Below are 22488 nucleotides of genomic sequence, written 5' to 3' on the forward strand. Positions count from 1 at the left end.
GAGATGTTTTATTTCACATTGCTCCAGTCCACTCAGCTAGTAAAATGAGTAGTACCTGTAATTCAAAGGGCCAGCCTTGTCATGTTCTGTGTCACACTGAATTTTCCTGAGAATTATGTTAAGGGAATTCATGTCTGTGGAGTTCTCAGCCACTTGCACATTAATTTCATGAGCAGGTTGTTCCATTGATTGGATTAAATGGAATACACATTGTCATAACTGATAGAGTGTCAATTTTTCCATAGGTTCTGACTCAAAAGAAATCAACACACTTTTATCCAGTATTCATTGCTCATTAATATTTCCTGTCCCTAGTAATATAGCCATTTCTTATATGTCCAGTGGCTAGATCTTTAATGCCAACAAGCTGGGTTTTTACCTCTTTGCTTGTTTATGCTATCTGACAGATCATAATCACACCTCAACTTTCACAGATCTTATAGGTTCAATGTCTATGTCTCACTGGTACATACTGTTATATTTCTTGCACAAGTTTAAAAAAGATTTGCCTTTCTCATGAAGAAAAAATCCCTTGGTTGTCAACAGAAGCAAAAGCTCCCAAAACTCCTCCCTCCATTTCCTTAGTATGCTTTTTCACAATCAACTATGCTTTTTCACATCCAAGCCAGGAACTAATTAAATCATGTAGGTATAAACTATCAACTATATCTAGTACACCCCTGAGAAATTGATGGCATTCATTTTCAAACTGTTCCTTTCACACTAACTGTTCTTGTTCATCTATCACAACTGAAGTTGTGGTTCTTTGTCAGCCTGAAAAATAATTCTACTGTCTCTTCTCTGCATCCATTACTTGTATTGCATACACAGTATTATTTATAAATATCTTGATTGTTATCAAAACCATCATGGCTTTACAATAACTAACTGTTCCTTTGCATGTATACGAAGCAGTTGTTTTTCTTGTGGATTTTTTTTTTTTTTTTTTGTCGTAAGAAAGAACTGTAGACAAAATTACTCTAAAAGAAATTCTAAATTGTGAATGCATAAAAAGTTCTGCATATAAGAAGTAGCCATTCAAATCCTATATTTTAATCATATTCATTTGCATGTATTTGCAGGAGTTATTTATGTCAATTTAGATCTTAATTAGGCATAGCTTAATTATCTTGAAACTTTTGATGAGTTTAGATAAAACTTTTACTTACAAGTATTAAAATTAAATTTTAAATAATTATACCTAGACTTTTATGAAAAGTAATATTAAATTCTGTGATACTGATATGCTGAAAACAACAAATATCAGTGATAGAGTTTTAAAAGATTAAAAAGAAAACTGAGGTTTAGAATTATTATTTTAACTTTAAAATAAAACAAAACAAAGTTAGCTTTTAATGAATGTGTTTTTAAGTTAGTATTAGATCTTTTAGCTAATTGAAAAAAAAAAATGAAGTATTAAATTGTACTCAATAATTTTCATTGGTTTCAATTTATGAAAATATCGTGAAAACTGTTAAATATTATGGTTATTGTTTAATGTAATGATAACATATTTTGAAATAAAGATAATGTTTTATGTTGCTTTGTTGTCAGTGGCATAGCATGGGTAGGAACGACAGGAGTAGTTGCCTTGGTTGCCAAATTCTCAAGGATGCAAAACTTTCAAAAGAAAGAAAAAATAAAGCAGTAATAATAAATAAATAAAAATAGTGCATTTTCCCTGCAATATGTGCTATGTCTTAGGCACTGGCAACCCATGCTATGCCACTTCTTACAGAAACAGATTTTTTAAATGAGAATCTTGTTCTTACTGGAAATGTTTTAAACAATATTATTTCCTTTTATACTGCAATATATCTGGAAAATATTTGTTTATTTTCTACAGATATGAGTCACAAAAAATATTTTTAAATAAGAAAATTTAACCTTTTAATATTCCCTTATAAGTTAAATGTCAAAGGAAAGCTAACAATTATAATAAATAGCAACAAAAAAGAAATTAGCTGAAAATCATTACAAGCATTTAATAAGAAAAAAATTGAAATATTTAAATTTAGAACTTTTATGGCAAATAAATATAGAGAAATAAACTAATGTAAAACAACTTAATTTAAAAAGGCATTATTATTCTTTCAAGGAACAAACATAAAAATAATAAAATAAATTATGTTGGTTACTTACCATAAGCATACTAGATCACAGCTACTTCTTATGCAGTGGCAGCAGCAGCAGCAACAGTACTTGTAGCAGAAGTAGTAGTAGTGGTAGTAATAGTAGTAGTTGTTGTTGTAATAATGGTAGTAATATTAGCAAGCATAATTTATGCAGCCACTCAACCGATGGTGGCTTGGCAATGCAAACAGCCCATTAAAATGAGTAAAACCATCCAGAAGCAAGTGGACAAGAGATGTAACCAAAGATCTGCACTCAAGGCATCTTAAAATAAGAAGCCACATTTAACAACTTAAAAGCTGATGTCAGTTAAGTTGGAGCAATATAAGGGAGTTGTGGGTGAATTTTCACCAACATTGTGTCTAGACAGGTAACAGTTGAAGAGAATATCAAATGAAGAGAATAACAGTTGTAGAGAGTAACAACTTGTTTAGAAATGGTGATGGAACTGCTGTAAAACGCATTGATTCAATAAAGTGAAGAGAAGAAAGTGAAGCAGGTGCATTACATGTGGAAATAAATCATAATGTCAATGGCTATGTGTGCACACACATATATATATATATATATATATATATATACATACACACACACACACACACACACACACACACACACACATATATATATATATATATATATATACAGGTAGAGAGAGAGAGATACAGACATATATATATAATATATATACATATATATATGTGTATGTCAATGTGAATACCCGTCAGAGTGTAAGTATCTTGAGAGAAAAGCTGAACATTAGAAGCATCAGTTGTGGTGTGCAAGAGAGACGATTGTGCTGGTATGGACATGTGGTGAGAATGGATGAGGATAGCTGCGTGAAAAAGTGCCACACCCTAACAGTTGAGGGAACCCGTGGAAGAGGTAGGCCCAGGAAGACCTGGGCTGAGGTGGTGAGGCAAGACCTTCGTACCTTGGGCCTCACTGAGGTGATGACTACTGACCGAGACCTTTGGAAATGTGCTGTGCATGAGAAGACTCGGCAAGCCAAGTAAGATCGTTGCCAGTGCCCCTGGACTGGCTCTTGTGCGGGTGGCACATGAGATGCACCATTTTGAGCGTGGCCATTTCCAGTACCGCCTGACTGGCTCCCGTAGGATTTTCGAGTGAGATCGTTGCCAGTGCCCCTGGACTGGCTTGTGCGGGTGGCACATAAAAGACACCATTTCGAGCGTGGCCGTTTTCGTGCGGGTGACACGTAAAAGCACCCACTACACTCTCTGAGTGGTTGGCGTTAGGAAGGGCATCCAGCTGTAGAAACTCTGCCAAATTAGATTGGAGCCTGGTGTTGCCATCCGGTTTCACCAGTCCTCAGTCAAATCGTCCAACCCATGCTAGCATGGAAAGCGGACGTTAAACGATGATGATGATGATGATGATGATATACTTACATACATATATATATATATATATATATATATATATATATATATATATGTGTGTGTGTGTGTGTGTGTGTGTATACATATATATGTGTATGTATATATACATATATATATATATATATATATATATATATATATATATATATATATATATATATATATATATATATATTATATGAGCAAAATACTTTTTTTGAATGCTTAACTGTGCAGAAAAGTGCAGAAAATTCTAGTGCCTCCAAATTTATTGATGGTGATTCGCTTAAGTGATAACTGTGCATTCTAAAACCAATTTAGTGCCAGAACATAAGTAGCAATGAAGTAGAATTTAAAAAAAAAAAGAATTGACAGAACTACCTTTAAATTTAATCCTGAGTAAAATATACAATTGAGGAACTTAAAAGGAAACTGCAGGAAAGAAGCCTTGCTCGCATATTATATACAAACACACAAATATGTGTGTGTGTGTGTGTGTGTGTGTGTGTGTGTGTGTGTGTATTTTCCTTCATCATTATTTAAACAAGAAAGGTTGTTCACATATTATTAATCTTGATTAATATACTGCCTTTAAATGCATCTTCATTGATGTAGATTTATTCTATAAATTTAAGTAGAATACTATTATAAATAATGAAAGAGATATGCTAACATAAGTAAGTATCACGTGTTCAGTATCAAATACACTCATCAAATATATGTGAGTGTAAGTGAGTGCTGTGGAACATACTGAAATGAATGTTGTTGAAATGATTAACATGCTCATTCCACCAGGATAAGGGACCTGATGGTGGAGGCATATAATAATGATAACTTGATGTAAACCTTCAGTTAAATGCTGTGTCATTACAGAATATAGACAAGCTTAGTATTATGAAAAAGTGTTGATTATATTCTAGTGAAGTGAACAAACCATAGAGAACTCACAAATCACCTGCATAGATCACTTGAAACTTTCTGAAAATCTTGAATAAATATAAAATACAAAGGAAAATAAGAATATATTTGAAGCTAGCCTTAGAAATTTATATAGAAATCAAACCAGTCTATAGAAGCAGCAAAATTTCAGTATCTATTTTTTCTCTGTTATTACAAGTTGAAATAAGACATATATATATAGAATAATGGCTTTTATATTATGTTTTGAATAACCTAAGAAAAAAATAAATAATAGTGATTTATGTAAATGAAAGAACATGAAGTCTATACTAACATCTTAATGTGATTGTTATGTTAGAACTTTGAAACAGAATAAAAGATACAGAATGATACTAATCACTTCAGGAGATGCACTTACAATTTGCATGTCAGTTGTATATTTAATGCTTCTTCATAATTTTTTAGCAATAAAGTTTGTAAAAATTTTGTTTTACCAATCCTAAAATTAAACTTGAAACCACTTAAAATTATTTTAAAACCTCTTAAAAACCTTCAAAGTAACTTGTGTGAACATAACTTCACATTGTGTAGCTTAATGTTGTTAACGTTGCTGGAGAGTTCATTACTACATGACATTGCAATCCAGTCAATTTTAATTAGACATACTACAGTAGAATAACTGTTATATCATGAAACTTTTCTACAGTAAAGCTATTGGTTATTTATCAGATACCATAAGATGCAGTACAACACTCATCCTTAGATGATTACATTAACACTATCAAGAAAGATATAGCAGAATTTATTTGCTAATGAAAATTTTCCTTAAGTTGATTACATATTCCTTAGGAAAATATTCCAAGATTCTGTTAATATTATTCCCTTTATGAACTGTATTCACATATTTATTAGTATTCTCTAACTTATACCAAATCTTTAGTTTTACTGCAAGACAAAAAATACTCTACATTTCCTATCCTAGCCAGTCTTTTGTAATCTTTAAGACTATGGACATTTCTAAGGTTATTTATTTAAATGAAGTAATTATGCATTCATTTATTCATGGAAAAATAACCCAGTAGCTTCATGTCTTTAACAGATTACATTGTTGTGTATTGATATTAATACCATTCTAAAAAGGGTTACTTTGCATAGAAATAAGGTTACATATTTTACAACTTCAGTGGTCCTTTTACCAAAAGCTATCATTCTTTGATCACTTGGGGATAATAAGTGATATATTCTTCTAGACTCTATTATGAGTGACAACATATCAAAAGCATATATCCATATATTGAATCTAGCAGAATGCAAGTGGGTGCATTTTCATTTAATTTACAAGCTTGCTAAAACAACCACTTTAACATATTCTCTATAAAAAATTTAACAAAGACACAACACATTCCATTGTTTATGCGTGGGGTATACTTAAGTTAAAGCTATAACTGTTTATTTGAAGTAATGAAGTTTCTTAGTGTTAATTGTTTTTTGTTTTTAAACTTTAGCTTGCAGAAACTATTAAATGAACCTTTATTTTTATCTTTAATATCTCTACAGTTCAATGAGTACTTCTATTATCTTCATTACCAGTCAACTACAGAAGGTTAGTTTCTGGCAACAAGCAAATCAATATTTTAATAATTTGATATAAAATACTACAGATAAGTTTCGACTTGCAGTCTCCATACCGTTTAATATTTTACTCTAGTTCCAAGATTTAGAACTAGACTGAAGTCTACAATCTATTTTTAGGTAAGGAATACCTCTTAAGAGATAAAAATGAATTACAATTGACAAAGATAACTAAGATTAGAGAAAGCAATGATACATTTTTTTTTTTACTTGAGAATGAAACATTAATAAAGTCATTGAATCAAAAGGCTATTGATGAAAGAAAATGAGAAAAGGAAAAAATTCAATAAATATATCTTCGATAGTATTTGTTGAACAGGGAAATCTTTCTTCTTGTAAACTGAGATGGTATCTTAATGAATGAAATTGAAATTTTTGGTAGCAATAAATAAAAATGGTTTCAATATTTAAGAAGCTTGAGCTCTGTACAGAAACAACAACATTGTCATAAATATGTCTCACTTGGAGGATAGGGAAGCTCCCCTGTTGGCTAATTTAAAATAGGATATGTCTGGAAGTTTCTAAAGTTAATTGTGTTTTTAATGTTTAATTAATGACTGCATCTCAATTACAGTCAATGTTATTTTGATGAAATATAATTATCTCTTTCTTCTTGAAAAAGAAGAGGAAATACATCTTGGATATTAATGAGAGAAATGTGTCTTGGGTAATAGAGCTACTGATGCATGCATTTCTCTTCCCCTGTATACTTAAGGAAGATTTAAGACTATTAATGAAAGATTCACCACTGATTTAGTGCTCTTATTCATTATACTGGTGAGCTTGCCTGCACATGTTACCAATTTATAGACAATCAAAGTAAGAATTAAGTGCCTATGCTATTGACACTACAGGACTATTGATGGATAATAAAGGAGAAATTTTGACAGATAGATAGGCATTTTCATGCCTCAGCTTGCTGCAATTCTCTCACTTAAAATAAAACTCTCCTTAACTTTAAATAACTACTTCTTAAAGTAGAAAATAAAACGAAAAAATTCAATGCTTGTCTTAATTGCTGTTGATGGTTTGTAATATGATACTGAATATCAGTGTTATTAATAGGAGATAAATGTTATGTAAGTTAATTCATTCAAACATGTGGCGAGGTAAACACACCAACTACAAACAAAATAAGCAATGCAAAAGAGGATCGTGGAAGATCTAAAAAGAAATCATGTAAGGTTTCATGCATACTAAAACTTACTGCTTGCAAAAATGTGGTTTTGATTTCATATCATACACCATGTTATAGTTATTAAATTTCAAGAAAATCTTTAGAAAATAGGTTGTGAAACTATATGCTATTACATATCTTTTTCTTTTATGAGTAACTTGATATAAGATCTCACATATTTGATGACATTCAGTTAGCTTGTAAATATGATATAATTATTTCTTAGCTAGAATTTGATATATGTATTTATGTCCTGTTAGTTTGTTTAATAACATACACATATAAATATACAATTAATTTGCTAACTTCCTATTGGTAAAAATTAAGCATCTTAAAGTAATTTGTTCTTTTAAGGAAATCTAAAATATTTGTTATTAACAAAACAAAATGATTGAAAATTTATGTATAAAAGTGTTAGCTTGGCCTCAGTTATTTTGCTGAGTAAAAATTCTTAATAGCTGATAATTAGAAACTACAGATAGGGGAGATGGCTAAAATCCAATGAAAGATGTGAAATTTAGAAGCACTAAGTGGAAAATAACTGTACTTTTATAATGCTATACACCAGTAAATAGTGTCTTTATATTAGTCAGAACTTAAACATGACATGTTATTTCTTGCTGGTGGTAATAATACTGGAAACGATGACTGTAAAAGAATCATTAACTAGCCATTATGCAAAAAAGTCTATTTTCTGGTAAAACATTGAGAATCTGATTCCTAAAACTCTATCAGAGAAGAACAGATTTGAAGAAACATTAAAATTTTGTTGACAGTTTGTTGGCAACTTAACATGTATCATAACAATGTCTAGCTTTAAGCCAGAGAAGCAAAATGATCTGATTTGAAATAGGAACATAAAAATATCTACATTCTTCATCAAGGTATAGGCAGTAATTCATCTAAAATACCACTCTATCATTAAACATATTTTTAGAGAAATATAATTTATGTACTTCTACAGACCAGGTCATAAATATTTTGTTTTCATCTGTGACTAGAAACTATCTATTCATCATCCACTCTCTAGTTTATCAACTCTAGTTTATCTACAACAAAATATACTCAGGTCAATATCATTCTATGACAGTATTTACTAAAACCTCACAATGAAGTTATCTGCATTCTGAAGTTTTATCCATAATCTCAAGCCATGATATATACATTGCTCACAAGCAAAATATATAATTCATTTGTCTCAACACAACTATTTTTTCATTCAGTGGTGTAGAACAGAAAAATACTCACTACCTTCATATTACAATTGAGTACTTGGTGTTTCACTAGCACATGCATACACACATGCACACACACACGCACGCGCACGCACACACACACACACACACACACACACACACACACCACACACACACCACACACACACACCACACACATACATGTATTTGTTCATCCATTCATATCATAGGAGCATGGTAATCAAAATATAATAGGAATGATAAAAATATAAGCCTCTGAATGGGTATTTTCCCCCCTTAACTTAAGCAAAAAATGGTTCATACCTAATTTGGCTAGTCTTACTTATGGAAGTGATAAGAATAATTAACTTACTCAGTTATTCCTGAACCCATAGCTTGCAAATGCAACATTAGAAACGTTTTTTTAGTTGAAATATTTCTTCTTTTTTTACTATAAATCACTCAACTGTGAAGTAACTGTAGAAGCTCTTTATCAGAGGCATAAACTTAAGTGAACAAAACTATCTGGCTGGCCTTGGAGCTCAGTGAAATGATTGTGTTAAGATATGTTATCTGTCATCTAGCACCTTAACTGAGACCAGTGTGTCTTCTAAAATTTTAAGACAATCGAAAGCCAAGAAATTATATAAGCAAAATTATTTAACTTTCTGTATACACGGTAAATATTATCAAAATTTACAAACAGAATATTTACATTAAATTTGTCTTAGATGTTGATTTTTACTCTAATTAGGAAATACATTAATTTCTATTTATTTATTCAGACATATTATTTAATATTATTTCTTATGAAATTTAAAATTCACTTATTCAGAAGTAGATCATTTTTATGTAATGTACAGTATTTCTACAACTTCAAGTAATCCTGTCACAATAATGGAGAGAGTTTATATCATTAGTGCACAATTCATTGTTACAAAGAATGTATTGTAATTGTTGTTGATGTTGTTGCTGTTAAGTAGGCTTTCATAAAGCAAAGTAGTTGGTGAAATAAATGTCGTGAGCAGTTAATCAAATAATACAAATATTCTTACATAGAAAAGTACTTTAGAGAAATAGATTGTAATTTTAATGACATAAACCTATTTCTTTAAAAAACTTTTCCTGATACTTTAGCAGAAATTGCTAACCAACTAGAATTAACTCAGTTTCACTTTAATTCTTTTTTAGTAATAAAATAATAGCAACTTAAAACAAAATCTTCCTTTAGTTGTTTTTAATTGATAAACATTTCTTAAATATTAGAATATGTTGTGAAATTTTGCATTAGTTTCTATATTTAGAGCAAATTATTGTGTAACTATTATGCTTAATAGAATTAAAGTAATGAGAGTACTTCATTAATTATAGATTGTTTATCAGTTACCTTCAGGATTTATCTAATGGTAGTTCTTGGAGACTGTTAAGGAGAAAACTAATGGGGGGTTTTTTCTACAAACTGAGAGTAGGATAAGCAACAGAAAAGGTGTCTCAGAGTAACATGCAGAAGACTGGAAAATAAAATATCTATGGAAATATGCATGATGTTACATAAGGTGAAGTGGATCTGTTTTACTAAGAATAAATAAACTGATATTCAGTCAATAATTTTAAAACTGCAACAAGTTTGCTTTGGTATAAAAAGGAACATTCAGTTTTCAGAGAAAAGATTATTTTGTGAATGGAAGTAAGAGATGGTTTTACAAATATGAAAAAGGAAGGTTTTTCTTTTTTCTTTTTTTTTTTTTACAAATTGTAGTCATTTGAAAACACTCCAGGTAAGTGAAACAATCTACAATTGAAATTCTCAAGACTCATTGGCTCTTCTGTTGACATTACCATATTTGCTCAGACCTATTAAAAGTGCTTATTTCTTCAGGATATATTGGTAGTTAGAAAAGTTTTTCATTTTAATAGCTGAACCTATTTACTTTCTAGACATTTTCTTTTACATTCTAGAGTATTTTATTCCCATTGAATATTGATTCTAAATATCTATGCATTTAGGATAAATAAACTCTTTAAGATTAATCAATAACAGAAAATACCTGAATGGAATAGTGAATCATATGATTTTTACCCTACTCCAAGAGTGTTTCTACTTCATATCCAATTGAAAAACTTACATCCGTAGTTGAATACTTTATAAAAAATATATTTACTAATCATATTTCTCATCAAAGGAATCTATTGATTAAAAGTTAAAACTCATTTCAGTGACAATTATTAAAGTGCAAAGTTTTAACTAAAACACATTTTAGCTTTAAAGTTTTTATCTTTGGTATACAGTCAGAGTGACATAGCTATATCAAATGATTTTCAGAGGAGAACTGTAATTTTGACTCATTAGTATGAATGGTTAAATTTAATTAAAAAGCATTATTTTATAATTTATATGTTAACAATATAAAATAATATTATTTTAATATTTTCAAAATGTTTATTTTAAATCTCAGGATAAGGGGAATTGAAAAGTGTTATTAATATTCTTCAGCAATTTCAATTTAATAATTAATATCTTCTGTTGCATATGAGTCGAAGATTATATTATGAAATCAAAATGTTTTCACCTTTACAAGCTGATATCCCTCTTCTTATCAAAATTAAGGAAAATATAACAAATAACTTTTAAGCTGTTACCTGAAAGTTTTAATTACATGTTTTTGATGTTATCTATTTCATAAGCAAATTTCTTATGTAGATAAGGAAAACAATAACAATATTATTATTAGAGAAATAAAAGAAATATCTCTAATACATTTTATAGTTACATGAATGATGTGGAATTTATGGAAAGTACACATTCATGAGATATGTTTTAGAGACTAATTTATGATGCAAAATGGAAGATGTTATGTGGATGTTATTTATCTATTAGTATTGTGCATCTAGTTTAAATATAGCTTCCAATGATGCAGATTTATCAGTGAGATGAGCATACTCTGGGACATTGGTAATATAAATTAAATGAAATAGTGGCAATAAAGAATCAGAATCACCTCACAAACTCAATCCACCAGGAACCCACTACAATTCTACAATGCTTGCCTTTAACGCTAAGCACAATATCAAACTATTCCAGTGAATGGAACTCTGATGTTGCTGTTTCTCCCTACATTAGCTCTGATCAAATTGAACTACATTCAAAAGACTTTTCAGCTGTGGCCATCCTGCCTCTTTGTTTTTCTGATACAATGTCTCTGTAATCACATTATTGAATGTGTCACTTAAAGACTACTTCAACTTGTAAACATTGGCCCTTTTGTTTATAATGCTGTACTACACAGTCTGTATTCTAAGTATTTGAGAGCCGAGTTATGCTGTCTTCCCGAAGTCACAATACATTATTGGTAACACAATAAGAACCATCAACTGTTCAAAGTATTAAGCCAATAATAACTCAACCAGCAGTGACTATTGAAAAACATTCAATAGATTCTCAAAGGCATGTTTAAAATATTTTATAGTAGACTGTTTAAACTTCAGGTAAGAAGAAATTTTCAAGAATATCTTTATTTCTTAGATTTGTATTTTTCATCTACCATTTTAAAATTCTAAATTGGAACCCTCATACAACACTAGAAACTGTACATTGATGCAAGAAGATTTATATAAAGTACTGAAATAAGTAAAAGCATTATTTTCTCAAAAGTTCAATGATATAAAGACAGCAGTTGTATTTTGTATGTAAGAAGAAGACACTGGCTAATATTGTGGAGCTGTACAACAAATAGTTGCTCCACTATTTCAATAAACTGGCAATGTATTGGTATTCGCATAGACACAGTATATTTGATTACCAATCAATACAAGGACATCATATGATGGTCCATTAGAAGAATAAATAGAAAAGAAACATAGTCATCACTCACAAGAGAATACAATTTGATAACATGTTTTTGCAAATATGTTTTAGACACCTATGCAGTTGAAAGCAGACATAGACATAGACATGTACTCTTTTACCATTGGACCAGCAGAACATCCAGGATATGATAACTGAGAGAAAGAGACTACACCAGCGCTCAGCTGGTATTTGTTTCAACTGAATAGACTGAAGCAATGGGAAATGAAGTGTCTTGCTACCCAGTCCAGGAATCAAATTCACAACTTTATAATCACAGCTGAATCTCCTAACCACAAGGTATGTACCTTCACATAAGGAGAATAACCGAAGTAGATAATCTTAGTATGCTCATGCAGTAAGAATTAAATGATAAAACAAGTGAACAATGACAGAGAGAAGTAGAAAAAGAAGTTTGTCTTATGCCAGCAAACTTAGCTAAAAAAATTCTTGTTAAAACAAATAGTCATGACACAAGTTGGTGAGAAGCTATTTCATAGACCAGTCAAATTAATAGGGAGAAGATAATCCTAACACCTCTACAATTCTATGATAGTTTTTGTTGTGTCAGTAAAGTAGGTACTCTGCAACTATGATTACTTTTATTTACTTGTCTTTAGTTTTAATCTTAAATAAAATAAATTAGTTGTTCTATAACTGGATTTTGATTCGCTTTGAACTGAATGTGTCTATTACTTCAAGGGTGCAAACACTGTAGTCCATAAAATAGAAAATATAGACAATTAATTTCTTAGAATACCATAGGACTACAAATTTGTATGGGAGGATGATTATAAAAATATCAAACCAACTATTGATACATTTATTTTCACCAGTCCATGCTGAAAAGTAAATTCAATCCAGGAAGAATTTGAACTAAGATTGTAGATGTTCAAAGCAATATACAGATAAGCATTTCATCAAATAATATACTGTTCTACTCCTTCTACCATTCAATTTCCTTTGTTTATCTATAATGCTCAAAGCGTGTTTATTCTATATATCAACCAAAGATTTCATTTTAGATATACATGTTAGATAAGTTAGATATAAGTGTGTACTATAATAACTAGAAAGTGTGCATACTAGAATTAAAAGACAAAAACTAAATTTCAGTATGCATACATACATTCATATATACATATATATATATATATATATATATATATATATATATATATATATATATATATATGTATGTATCTTATAAATTGATGAAGAGATTGAGTTTATTTGCAGTGAAGAGATAACTAAAAGTTGAATGCTATATGCATGATATATTAGAATCTGGTAAAAATGGATAAGATCTATATAAGAAACTATTAAAAGTTAGTCAATCATAGAAGACACTAGAATGATTGAAGCAAATGATTCAAACTGACTTTAAAGCCCGATAAAATGAAATGAAGAAATTTTTAAACAAAGAATGAGTGAGTCTAAGCTGCAAAACATGGATGATTATGATGACTTACTGATTGTGGCATTGATAGTGGTAATGATGGTGGGACAGTGGGTGGAATTATGAAAGAAATGCTAACAGTAGCAGTGATGAGGAAAATCAGATGATAATGATGATGGTGGTAGTGGTAGTGGTGATGTTGTTGTTGTTGGTGGTGGTGGTGATGATGATGAAGTATTTTTCTAAATTGCAATCTAGACGTGCTGTGACTTGCTGAAAGTGATAAATTTTCTTATAAACACATCTTAGATAGAAAAAAAAAAAGGTCTATTTATAGCCCTATATCCTCTTTTATAGGAAGTAATGTTATGATTCCTTATATATTAACCTATTTCTGAGATGTCTACATATAATTATGATGAGATAGAAGGATGTCATGTAGATTTAGTCTTCAGTAATGTTCCTGACATTCTTCAGCCTTATTTATAGACTTCAAATCCACTTAGCATTTCTTACACAGATGAAGGGGCACTACCTGAAATATTAAAAATTCTCTTCTTCTCATGTCACACAAACTTATTTGGCAGAGAATAGTTTTTCTAAATGTTAACATATTTCATGTTTGTATATATATATGTAGATATATATATATATATAAAAGATAATAAGAGTGAAAAAACTATATATATATATATATATATATATATATATATATATATATATATATATATATATTTATATATATGTATGTATATACCACCTGGTATCATGGAGTTCACTCATGTAAACATTTGCGTTATGCTTTCAGTTTGAATATACCTTCCTCTCTCTCCCCCACCAGTCTCAGAGGCCTTGTGATAGGTTATGGGCACTGCATTCCCTCCTAAGTAATATATATATATATATTAAAAATGGGGAAGGACGGTTTATGGGATTACCTTAGGTTTTCTGTCCATAAAGGGTTAAACTTTATGGTATATCGTCAGATCCCAAAAACCTGTTGGCCCATAACTTCTTATAAATGGGGATCTGATGATATACCATAAAGCTAAACTTTTTATGGATAGGAAACCTAAGGTGATCGCATAAACTGGCCTTCCCCATTTTCAATACATACTGGTCTACATCTTAGAGTGTACTTCTTGTTTCAGATTTATGTTTTCTACAAACAACATATATATATCATATATATATATATATATATATATATATATATATATACGTATATATATGATAGGGACTGGCATCCGAAACTCAGAGTTTTATCATGGCTACTGAATAAGTGTCACATATTTTTACAGATAATTCCTCTATTTGTATAATATCGAGGTTTCTTCCTTTCTTTTGTTGTCCTTCCTATCTAATATGTATATATATGTATATATATATATATATATATATATATATATATATATATATATATATATATATATATATATATATATATATATATATATATATATATATATATATATATATATATATGTTTGTTTTTATGTTCAGTTATAATAAATACAATTTAATATTACACTGAAGAATTATTCAATACTTTTCGTGAGAATACATATTTCTTATACTTTTACAAGCAGAGTGTTGACAAGGATTTTGATGATTTGGTCTGATAGCCTTCACTGGACTGTAGCAAGCACGTTGAAACTTTGAAATCACTGTCATCTGACTTCTTACAACAATATCAAACATGTGTGTGTGTGTGTGTGTGTGTGTGTGTGTGTGTGTGTGTGTGCACGTGCGTGCATGTGTGCATGTGCACATGTACATGTGTGTGTGCATGCATGCATGTTTATGTGTGTGTGTGTTTATATGTATGTATACACACACACAAAATGCCTTACCTCTTAATTTGCCAATTATGCAACTTAAAAAGATCTAAATATTAATTATCAACCAAGCTGTGGCATCTGTAGCATATTTGCTTTTATTCATCTTTTGTCAAATCAAATTGCTGTCTCAAAAATTAAGCAGCAACATTAGAATTCACCTCGTTTCATGGTGCACGTTTTTCTATGGCTCAGTGGAATGTGATATTGACCAGCAACATGACTTTCAAAATCAAATAAGCTTCTATTTCTATGCTAAGAAACTTCATAGAATATTACTGAGGGCTTCTGGGTGTTTTCTTTTGCTAAAATATCAGATTAACGTTGCTTTTGAAGTTTACATAACTGTAAAGGCATTCAATCTGCCTGTTTAATGGTGGCTTCATTGTAAAAGAAACCTTCATTGGAAATCCAAATTTACTGCCAGGTATCTCCATTTGGAAAAGGATTTAAAACAGCTGCTTTTTACATTTGTGCTTTTTTATATATCTTTGAGAAGTTATATCACCTCACCTTACCTCACCTCACCTTTCTATAAATTTTCAAAGACGAATTTGAAAAGATATTGAACACTATTTCGTTTTGATAGTCTGCTTTGCCTAACAAATCTAGCAATAAATTCAAATACTCTATTCAGAAGTTTTAAAAAAGGGAACTAAAATCTCTGGTGTTTAATGAGCACCTTGTATAAAGTATGTATGTATGTATGTATGTATGTATGTATGTATGTATGTATGTATGCATGCATGCATGCATGTATGTATGTATGTATGTATGTATGCACATGTGTGGGCATGTGCATGTATATTGTCAACCTTTTTCGTGAAAAAATAAATAGATATGTCCTCTACTAAAATGCATTGAACGATCTTTTGGTTTAATGTTAAGTTGTTTTTATAGATAATTTTGCATAAAAACAAGCATTAATATATACATATGTGTATACATACATACATACATATACATATCTATATATATTTATATATATGTACATATGTATGTATATATATATGTATATGTATACATATATATAAAAATATATAAATATGCATATATCTTTCTAGGTATTTATTGATATACTAGTATATGTATATATATATATATATATATATATATATATATATATATATATATATATATATATATATATATAACAAATTTGTAGTGCATATATTTACAGTCCTAGATTTTCTTTTGAAAAAAAAAGATAATATAACTCAATAACGTTCAAACCTAGAGGGATATCAGCACTCATGTATATACCTTTACAAATGTGATGAATTGTGATCTTTATAATTGATTTCACAAATATTTCAATAATAACAAAGCGGTACACAGAAGACAATATCATTTTTGTTTTAATTATTGCTGATCTATACAACTGACATTGCTGAACATAAAAAAAAAACAAATAACAAAACACCTACATAAATACACCACATACACATACATATGCGCATACATGTACACAGACACACATACAACCATAAATATACATACACTGAAGTTGCTAACAGCTTATTTGTAGGATATTTCACAACATAATGTTGGTACAATACATAAGCAAACAAACAGGGATAAACTGGTATAATTATATATTACAAAATTCTTTACAACAAACTTTCATATTTACTGGCCTAAGTTCAAAGGAAATATTTATGAAATTGCATATCATATTTTCACACCAAACCTGTTTCAAAAAAATTCATTTCCCATTTATACCTTTTTCTTCCAATATTTTGTATGCCAACACTTTGATATAGTATGATTATATATTATTTTATATCATAATATTATTACAATATTATTTTATTTGATTTATAAATATTTTTTACATATTAATCATATACAGAAACATTTTCAAGCTTAAACCCTTTTGTTCTCTTTGTCAAATATATATAAATTATTTATACATTTTACTAAATTGTATCAGTTGTTAATGTTAATGTTGATATATCTATATATTTCTTCAGCAAATATATATAAATAGTTGTATCATCAATTATGTATGTGTGTCCACACAAAGGTTTTGTTTATATTCCATACTATATCAAAAAGTTGACATGCTATTTTGTTGTGTAAATATGCTTTAGTTATCATAATTAAGCACAAATTATCACAACCCCTATCAGCTTCTAATAAATCATGTAGTTTGTTCTATATGTTGCCAGAAATTTGCATAATCTTTATAATCAAACAAAGAAAATACGGAATATATATATATATATAAACAAACAGAACATTATATTACCAAATCTATAACAGAACTTTTAGAAAATAATTAATACAAAATATTTCAAATCATTAGAGTTTGGAAAATGTCTTAAATAAAAAATATTCATAATTTAATTTTGACTCTAGCATTTACAGTTAAAGAATTCAATTAATCAAATGCAAAATGAAATTTTATACATTATTGAGTTACATTTCCAGATCAATTAATTGTTATGATCCATGACTACAATTCATAATAAGCAACAGAAACTGTTTTTAGTGTTAGCTTTCTGTCAGGTTTAATTAGTATATATTTAGCAGCCTTCATAGAAACTGTGACAACACATGATAGCCATTAATGGTCAAATGTATCTCTTAAACAAAATTATATTACATCTGAGACATGACATTAACACTGAGACAACAAGAGACAGGAAGCAAAATAATCCAAAATACAAAAATGAAAAAATATTCACATATCTATTTCTATACAGTTAGAATATATATAATCAATATGAGTCTGCCATTTCAAAGCAAGCTAAGCAGAAACGTACACAAACACAAAACATTTGTAAAGTATTATTCATTCTCTCTCTCTCTCTTTCTCCCCCCTCCCCCTCTCTCTCTTTCATTTTAATTAAAATTCTAGTAATTTTCTTAGTCACTTATATGCTTATTTCACAGTAAGAAACTGTTATAGAGTATGGTATATTATAGACTTTCATGCAGTTTCCTTAAGCCAACAGGCTCATGATAATCTGCATAAGTTACTGTGCTTAACCAAATTTTTAAGGCATTTAAGGCTGAAAAATCCTTCTCCCCACTGAACAGTTCATCCCAGGGCTAATATCCAGGTGCCACTGGTAATTACATTCAGCTGAGTGTACTGGAAATTAAGTGTTCTGTTCAAAGAAATGATGTACCACTTGGATCAAAAGAATCAAACCTGCATCTTAAAGATCATGAATCCAGCATTCAAACCACTAACCTGTACCTTCACTTTCATATAGTAGCATACCAAATTCTTTCACTCACTATCATCAGTACTTACTAGTCTCAAAGCAATTCAAAATCATTGATAAAACTGACCTATCCTTGCTTGTTGTGTTCAAATCTTTTCCTTTTTCAATAGATTTATATTACAATGGGATCACAGCCTTACCACAATTTTAAAAGATAATGATTTATACTAGCTTCTTTATATAAAATGCATACATAAATTATAACCAATGCAAATATTAATTAATAGTCAAATGAGATATCTCTGTACAACTGTTGTTCTTTATTTGCAGTCTTATTAACATATTCTAATGAGTTCATCTTTATAAAACTCTGATTTTCTATATTTATCAATGCATTTATATATCACTTGTAACTAATTGCATTTTTCAAACATATATTATATATTTCTTGCTTGATATTTATATTAATGTTAACCTTAGATATTGAAAATGGTTACAAGAAATAGTTTTGAGTGTTTTATAAGTACTTTAAAAGGTGCTCTACTCATTCTGATAATACTTCAAGAACATCATGAATATAAGAACTACCGCCAGAAAATATATTTCCCTTTCTTTTAAAACAACAACATGAATCACACATCATAAGATTGCTATATTAAATGACAATGTTTCTTTCTTGACTTTTACTCAGAATCTTTAATAAAATAATGATCAGAAAACACTTACAACATAGTAATATATAAGTAATATGAAAATTCCTTCAAAATATTCCAGGAAATAGTATAAATCAGCTTTATATACCTCTTCTCAAACCACTTATCGAAATACAAAATAAACTCGAATAGATTTTATATGAAGAATGAGAAAGAGCTTATATAATGTATATAAGTATTGCTAAGTTAATTTACATTTGGAGACAATTATACTGGGAAAAGAAAATCTCATTACAATATTTTACTCTTAAAAACCAAACGAATTTTATTTTTCTGTTTAAGAATATGGTATGCTTATATACACAAAACAGATGCAAAACATTGTTCTACTTTGCCAAAAGCATAGACAACATTTTTTTTTCTGTTCATTTAAGCATTAAATACTTGCATGTTTTGATAGAAATATAAAGCAAAGTGACAAAGAACAATTTCTGGCAACATATAAAGCTTATCACATTGGTTAGCAACTTCAGCAACAACCACCAATTTTTGAATTATTCACTTATAAGTTTGAAACTAAATCACTTTGTTTTGATTTTGTTTTCTTTAGCTAAAGTATTTGGTTTAAAAGATTAAAGGATTCATTGCGCAAACATTTTATTTTCTTACTGAATAAGCAGGTTAACATGATGTTGTGTTTGTTAACCCCATACCACCCCCACCCCCACCCCCACAGAAGAGCAAATTAAAATGAGTGTATGAAATTGAAATAAAAGCCAAACTTTATTTCAATTTTTTTCCATTTTAGTCTATATCATTGTTAATATATTTTTTTTTATTTTAGAATAAAGTTTTTTTTTGTTATTAATTTTTTGTCCTTCTTTTATGGACATTTTCTTCTTTTATCCAACAGTAAAATCACACAATATCTCAAAAGCAGAATTACTGAAATAGTAATCTACTTTAGAACTCAAATATTTCACAAGAGTTTCAGTTTACCAAGTGACATTAATTTGGGAAGGGGTAAAAAAAAAAAACATTAAAAGAAAAGACCCTGCAAGTGTTCAAATCTTAGTTTTTTTTTTGTTTGATTTATACTAAAAAAAGATTACATCCTTACCAAATTAAAAAATATATATATATATTAATTTATATTAATTTCTTCATGTAAAAAGTATATGTAAAACACAACAAATGCAAATGTTAATTAGATAATCAAATGAGATGTCTGTAATTTTATTCAGCTGCTTATTACAATGCTGATTAAGTTTAAAGTATAACTAAATAAAAGAATGGAAATAAAAATTTAAAATTTAAACTATAGTTTAGGTGTAGATAAAGGAGAGAAAAATTAAGACAGGAATTCAATTAAAAAAAGAAAAGAAAAAATTTAGCAGAAGAAAAAACTAATAGAAAAAATATTTACTATTAACTGACCAATTTAATAACTAACTGCCTAATGAGTTTGACATCTCTCCCAATAATCTTTCAATTAGATGAATGTCTTTCAAATATCCATTTCTTATGGAAAGGACCTAGATTTGATCATTGACTTCATTGGTGTTTGTTGGTATCACATTCTGGAAATGTTAGACTAACGGAATCAGGAGATGTAATAACTCACCATCTGACGTCTGATTCTCCAGAGGTTTTGCATTCCAATACTGCATCCTCACCTTCGGTAACTACAATATCATCAAATTTCTGAGTAAAAGATGGATCGATTTCTCGTTCCTCTCCACTGCATGGAGCAGCAGCAGCAGAGGTGGTCACCTTGTAATCAGAGACATGACTGGGAGTCATTTTCTCAGCAGGCTTCACCGTCTGTGAAACACTTTTTACACCCCCCTCAATTGTTTGGCTGTCACTGATGACTTCAATTTGAGGAACAGGTTTCTGTGTCTTCACAACACAGTCTAGACGAACATCAGTGCCTTCGATAACATCGATTGTATGAGGTAAATGTTTTACGAAGAATGGAGCTGAAAGTAAAAGAAAAAAATGCAAGAAATGTAACATTAAATTTAGAATTCCCAAATAAATTACAAAGCAATTTACAACAGATATGTTGGCATTTAAGAAAGAAAGAAATTTAACCTGGAGGACTGATTAGAACATCCTCATCATTTCTTAAAATGAAAAATAGAGAACAAATTTGTCAAATTTATCATTGAAATATCAGCAAATTATTAAATAAATCTTGGGTGGTTATTTTGGAAAGTTGATATAAAAATATTTCCAAGTGACAATAAAAAACAATAGAATAAAGTAAAGATATATTGGTTATAAATATTTAAAACTGAAGAAATAAAGCAGCTAACACATATTTACTTGGTTAGCTAGAAACTGTTCAGGTCTAAATAGTTTTTAAAAAATACTTTTGATTTCAAGTTTTAAATCATGGAATAAAAGAATGTCATAAAATTAAGAAATTTTTTAATGGAAAACTAATTAGAAAATTCAGAATAATATTATCATCACCATCATAGTCATCATCACCGTCATCGTTGATGTTGCCGTCAGCGTTGTCGTTGTCGTCTTCCTCCTCATCATCATCATCAACAATTGCACCAGTACCACAATAATACATACATACATGCAGACACAGATACAGACACACACATATGCACACACACACAAACATACTCACTCATACATATACACAGTGCTGTCATCGTCATGATCATCATCATCATCAACATTGTCATCATTATTTAACATTTGTCTTCTATTCCTGCATGACTAGAATGGTTCAACAGGATCTGATGAGTTGCAGTGTTGCATAAAACTCGCGCGTGTGTGTGTGTGTGTGTATGTGTGTGTGCACAAATATTTATGCATATATATATATATATATGTATGTATATGTATGTGTGCACATGTGTGTGTGGGGGTTCGTGTGTGTGTACTTATATGCTGTTGTTTAATCTGTCCCACTTCATTTCATTCTTTTTCTATTCTTAATATCTCTCTAACTCTTCCCCACCCCCATCCATACTTTAAAAGAAAGTATTTGCTTTATTTTTTCTCTAAGTCTTTTATCCATTCAGGTTCACTCTTCATGCTTTCACATTATTATTTAAACACATCTTTCCTCCTTTTGGAAATTTTCTATACCAAGAACACTCTAATTTGTATATGTAATTCTAGAAGTGCAA

At 29.5% G+C, this 22488-nt stretch overlaps 1 protein-coding gene across 1 annotated transcript in view; it reads right to left on the reverse strand.

The window, feature by feature from the left end:
- The window catches only part of LOC128247092 (uncharacterized), a 201772-nt gene that overhangs the window by 70648 nt on the left and 108636 nt on the right, over positions 1–22488 (reverse strand). Inside the window, exon 31 of the mRNA XM_089338070.1 lies at positions 20955–21312. Coding sequence (XP_089194196.1) covers positions 20955–21312 — 358 coding nt within the window. The remainder of the gene's footprint in view (positions 1–20954; positions 21313–22488) is intronic.

This window comes from Octopus bimaculoides, chromosome 2 (assembly GCF_046866305.1).
Source record: "Octopus bimaculoides isolate indiv1 chromosome 2, ASM4686630v1, whole genome shotgun sequence".
Taxonomy (NCBI): Eukaryota; Metazoa; Mollusca; class Cephalopoda; order Octopoda; family Octopodidae; genus Octopus; species Octopus bimaculoides.